At 33.8% G+C, this 5,316-nt stretch overlaps 1 protein-coding gene across 1 annotated transcript; it reads left to right on the top strand.

Annotated features, from left to right (window-relative positions):
• The first annotated feature begins 365 nt into the window (after window positions 1-365).
• LOC114724380 (uncharacterized) lies at window positions 366-1,933 on the top strand. The gene is made up of 2 exons (XM_028910714.1): window positions 366-736; window positions 1,314-1,933. The coding sequence occupies exons 1-2, from the start codon at window positions 563-565 to the stop codon at window positions 1,872-1,874; spliced, it is 735 nt and encodes a 244-aa protein (XP_028766547.1). The 5' UTR covers window positions 366-562; the 3' UTR covers window positions 1,875-1,933.
• Window positions 1,934-5,316: the final 3,383 nt, after the last annotated feature.

Below are 5,316 nucleotides of genomic sequence, written 5' to 3'. Positions count from 1 at the left end.
ACCCTTTATCACTTTAACTCTGGTTTAATTTGACTGCACCGAGCTCTCCTTTTGCGGGTCTCACGCTAAAAGTGGGGCTCGTTATATGTTCGGGTCTCTTCGCTTCGGAAACTTCCTAAACACAGTTTTAAACTTACAATTTCGTTCTTACATTGGCATAAGTATGTCTCGCTCGGCTCTGGTTAGCTGTCTCCTCCTTTGAAAAGTCAATTTTCCTACCAAAATCAATTGTTTAACCCTTTTAATTCCTTCCTCTTACAAACAGTATTAGCTGTCCAATCCCATGATTCCATGAGTTCAAGATATACACATCAGGGTTGGTAAGTACAACGTACAAGTTGATCTCAACTGTCCAATTACGAGAGGTCAAAGATGCCTCTATCAAATTAAATATTAAGAATAAAAAATGAAGGTATATTCCTCTTTTGAAACCCACCAAGTTTATAAAACGAAGCAACATATAATCTGGTTATAATCATGATTAAAACCCCCAATTAATCATCCTAGCTGATCCATCTAATCTTTCTTTCACTGAAACTCCTTGAAAGTAAAAATAATAATCATGGGGTTCCATTTCCAGAAGGAGTACCTTGATCTGGTTCTAGTTCCTTGTGGATTGCTCATCATGTTTCTTTACCACTTATTTCTCCTTTACAGGTACCTTCATCGTCCTCACACCACAAGTATGGGCTTCGAGAACAACGACAAAAGAGAATGGGTTCTTAGAATCATGCAGGCAAGTCCTCCTTCTTGCTCTTCTTCTCTCCTTCATTCTCATGCTTCCCTTCAGTTTTCTGCATAATAAAGTAGCCTCAATTTCCATTACCAGACACAACATAATATGGATATATATATAAATGAATAGTATCATTTTTTTTCCCCTCAAGTACGAATGCTTCATATGTACACGAAATTCAACTTCGCTCCTGCACGCTAGTTGGATCTTAATGTTGAGTTCTAATAAAAGATTGAGGGGGAAAAGGAGAATCCCTCTTCATTTCTGGATAGTCATCGGTCTCCGGCCGGTACACAACAAATGAAATACATAGCAATAGAGTTCACGTTTGATTTCTCATAGGAAACCATCAAAACCATGGTTTTAATCCCAACCCGAAATCATGATTTTGATACTTAGTTGAGAAGTCAGATATGCATCTCTATTCAATATGAGACCGATAAGCTTGACTCAACCTCATCATCTTATAAGTTTAAGTTTGATGTTCTGTTTTTGACAATATTAAGGTCATGGGCTAGCTACTTACTTGGTCATATTAATCTGCGTTTTTTTTCCCTTATCCCCACATGGTGATCAGATGCAAAACAGGGATGTTCGCAATGCTCTCTCAGTAATTTCATCGAACATATCGGTTGCAACTTTCTTAGCCACAATTTCCTTAACGATCTCTTCTCTAATCGGAGCTTGGATAGCCAACACTAAAAACAACGTGTTCCAGAGTGAATTAATCTATGGAGACACAAGATCAATCACCATCTCCATCAAGTACATATGCTTACTAACCTGCTTCCTCCTTGCTTTCTCATGCTTCGTTCAATCAACCAGACACTTCGTTCATGTGAATTACCTCATATGCACACCAGATATGGACTTACCAGTACCAGTGAACAGTGTAGAAAATGCAGTCATAAGAGGAACCGAGTTCTGGTCACTGGGTCTTCGAGCTCTCTATTTCGCTCTTAACTTGTTGCTATGGTTTTTTGGGCCGATTCCCATGTGTGTTTCTTCGATCGTCATCGTGCTTGTGCTCTATTGGATCGACTACAATTCAAAGCCTCTGCATCCTACTAAGTTTCCGGGACGAAGTTCTCAGAAACCCAGAAGCCAAATTCATAAGGGATTGTCTAATATTGTATAGTTCATCAGCAAATTTGTGGAACCAATTGATTTGTTGTTGTTGTTGTTGTTGATGAATAAGATGATATCAGACTGCGGAAGGTAGGATTACGATTTTAAGTACATAAAGAAGCGAAGTGGATCGGGTTAGAAAATATGAACAACAGTAAAATACGTTCGGGTTTAGAAAATGCGTTTGATTCTCTGGAACAGTTCAGTGACATCAGAGGCGTGAAATTGGACTTTGTAAAATGGAGATTGACAGAGAAGGCCAGTTTGTGTTGATAATAAAAAACATGGACTATGATTTCATAATTAAGAATTTTCCTCACTCCCATATACACTGATTTTTATTTTTTTATCATTGAACTGTGCCCATGGGAATATTTTTTGTTGTTGTATTTTTAACTTAAATTAGTTTAATTATAAATTAAAAGAAATTTGCAGTTCCCTTCAAACTCAGACAACGACCTTCTTTTCAGGAGCAGCTATGCTTATGTATGCCTCTTGAAAATTTGAGAGTGATCACTTCAACAATTCAGCTATAATATTCAATCATAGCGCTGCCAATTGCGTGTATTTAGGACAAATATAAATATTAGTTATTCCCTTCTGTTTTTTTTGCTAGCAATATTAATTATTCCTTTCAATTCTTATTACAAGCATATAACAAAATTTTACATAAAATAAAATTAGTTAAAAATAATTATTTTTTTATAAAATATCAAAATAATCCTAGATAAGAATTTGATCCACTAGTTGAGAAATTCTATGATTAATGAAGGATATTAAATAAAAAAAATAATGTTTTAAATAAAACATTTTATATTATTAAACATATTGAAATTATTTATAGGGTTAATATAATATTAATTTCCCCGTGAAACTACAAGTATTTGTTACTAAAATAACAAAAATTTACAAGTAAATATTATTTACTACTCTTATTTATTATTTAGACAGCACAAAATCATAAGTATAATTATAAATATTTACCATTAAAAGTTTATGGAAATAAATTCTGAATTTATTGTGTTAAAATAGTATTTTTTTTAAAAATATTAACTTATTTAAAGTGACAACTATTTTTAAATACGATGCACTTACTTATGAGCGAAGGGTTTTGGAAGGGAGGAGACGGACTGGTTCAATCTCATTTTTTAATGCATGTAATTTTTTTCAACTATATATAATCTATTTTTATTTATATGCAAATATTTTTCATTTTATATATAATTAAAGATAGATTGCACACAGTTAAAAAAAGTTACATTAATGAAAGATAAGTTGCGCTTGAGTCATTAACTAAATTTCAGGTATCTTTGATAATAAATTCTGCAAGGAGAGATTTCTCAGCAATTGTCCTAAATTATTAATAATAATTTTACATAAATAGATTTAAGATATTAAAATTTCACTTGAATAATTTAAAGTTATAATAAAGTATCCTCATTAAATTTTAATAACATTTTACAGAAATATTGATCAAATTATAATAGTACAAATTTATATATATATAATATTATAATAATTTTATAAAATATTAAATTTAAACATATGAAATTACAAAACGATAGTAAGGGAAAAGAAAAGAAAAAGGAAAAAAGGGGGGAAAAAAGAAGGAGAAGATAGTGTCCCGAAATCACCTCTTCTTCTGTTTCCTTTTTTTTTTTTTTAATAAAATATAAATATTATCAAAAATAAAAGAATAATTTATAATACAGAGTTAGTAAGAAAACTGTAAATTAGAAAGAAGAACTAAAGGGGGTAGGTTATTCTTTTGATACCCACGAAGGAAGCAGGTTATAATACATCTCCTCTTCGTTTTAAAATACACAAATTCTTGTCACTTTTTTCTTGTTTTTGTTTTCTACATCACTCCCCTCTCTTTTGACCTTCTCTCCATCAATGTGGATGGAAGAGAAGGATAGAAACATAACACAGAATCAGTCATTTTGAAGAACCACAAAGGACATGGCTGATTTCAGAAGAGGCAGAGCAAGGGTGATGGACTGCGATGCTGTGACCAGAATCTCTGAGTTTTTGTGTTGAAATAGAAGCTTGGTACGATTATTTCCTCCCCCTCTATTTTTCTCTCCTTTTGCTTTTTGCATTTCCTTTTCCTGCGGATTCAGCTTTAGCTTATGCAAGATCCGGATTTGGCATTTTTTGTGTTTTGAACGAGCCTTGTGCAACCTGGTTCGAAGTGACTCAACAGCCTCGGTTGATAAACAACACTTTAAATTTTTCTGTCAGCTTATTGCAATACCTTGAATACTCGACTAAAGTAACATTCGACTGTTTGATAGTTCACGCTGCTCCTGACATTACCCTTTCACTTGCTCGCACATTGCACACATCACACAGAAGCATGAATTAGTCTTGTGTACTAGGATATCGTTGTTCAGATATATTCCTGCTCTTCATATTGTTCCCTCATATAAAGTTTTGGAGATCATATATTTGACTTGTCATTATGTTTTCAATGTGTAGCTGACAGGATACACTAGCTCTGTTTGTTTGAATTCCTTGGAGCCAACCATGGAAGTTGCTGCAAGTGTGTCAAGCATCATAGGCTTGTGTTGCTCTCTGCATGAAATATTTAGAAACAATTATAAACACTTCAAAACATCCAAGAGGAATATTCAACAGCTGAACAATTTGATGCAAATGCTGGATGCTCGTAAAAAGGATGTTGAACACGAACTGAATCAATTGTGGCATCTAAAAGGGGCAGCACCAACAAATGAATGTAATTTATGGTTTAACCAAGTTGATCAGGTAAAAACAGATGTAAGTAGCCTCATGGATGAAAATGGCCCACACAGACCAACTAATGGATGCTGTTTCATTTGTTCAAGAATCATGTTGGGGAAACTTATTGAGGAAAAGATCAGAGATATTCATGAACTTAGAGAGAATGTTCCACATTTAGAGGATTACAATGGCTATTCCTGGAAATAAGAGAGGTGGTGTTTTGTCTGTAATTCCAATGGTGGAATACGAAACATATAAGCAAATCTGTACGAAGATTTGGAGATTATTCTTACATGATACAAATACCAGAAGGATTGGTGTTTGGGGAATGGGAGGAGTGGGTAAAACAACTATCATGTCAGAGATTCACAACTGCCTAGTGAAAGGAAATAGTCCATACAATTGCATTATTTAGGTGGAAGCATCAAATGATCCAAATAAGGTGCAACCAGATATAGCTGTGAAGTTGGGTTTGAACTTTAATGAAACTAATGACGGAAGAGCAAGAGCTTCAAAATTGTTAGAAGCTTTTAAAAGAAGGAAGACATTTGCACTAATTTTGGATGATGTTTGGCAACCATTCTCTATTGAAAAAGTTGGAGTTCTTGTGCCAACAATGGAAAATGGTTGTAAAGTAGTGATAATAACCTGAAGCGATACAGTGTGTAGTGTAACATCCTAAGCCTTATCGGATTTTAATAGCCTCT

This window comes from Neltuma alba, unplaced genomic scaffold (genome assembly GCF_004799145.2).
Source record: "Neltuma alba isolate B1F8T4 unplaced genomic scaffold, ASM479914v2 tig00012185_pilon, whole genome shotgun sequence".
NCBI classification, from domain to species: Eukaryota; Viridiplantae; Streptophyta; class Magnoliopsida; order Fabales; family Fabaceae; genus Neltuma; species Neltuma alba.
Note: the sequence above shows the minus strand (reverse complement) of the source record. Positions and strands in the feature narration are given on the sequence as shown.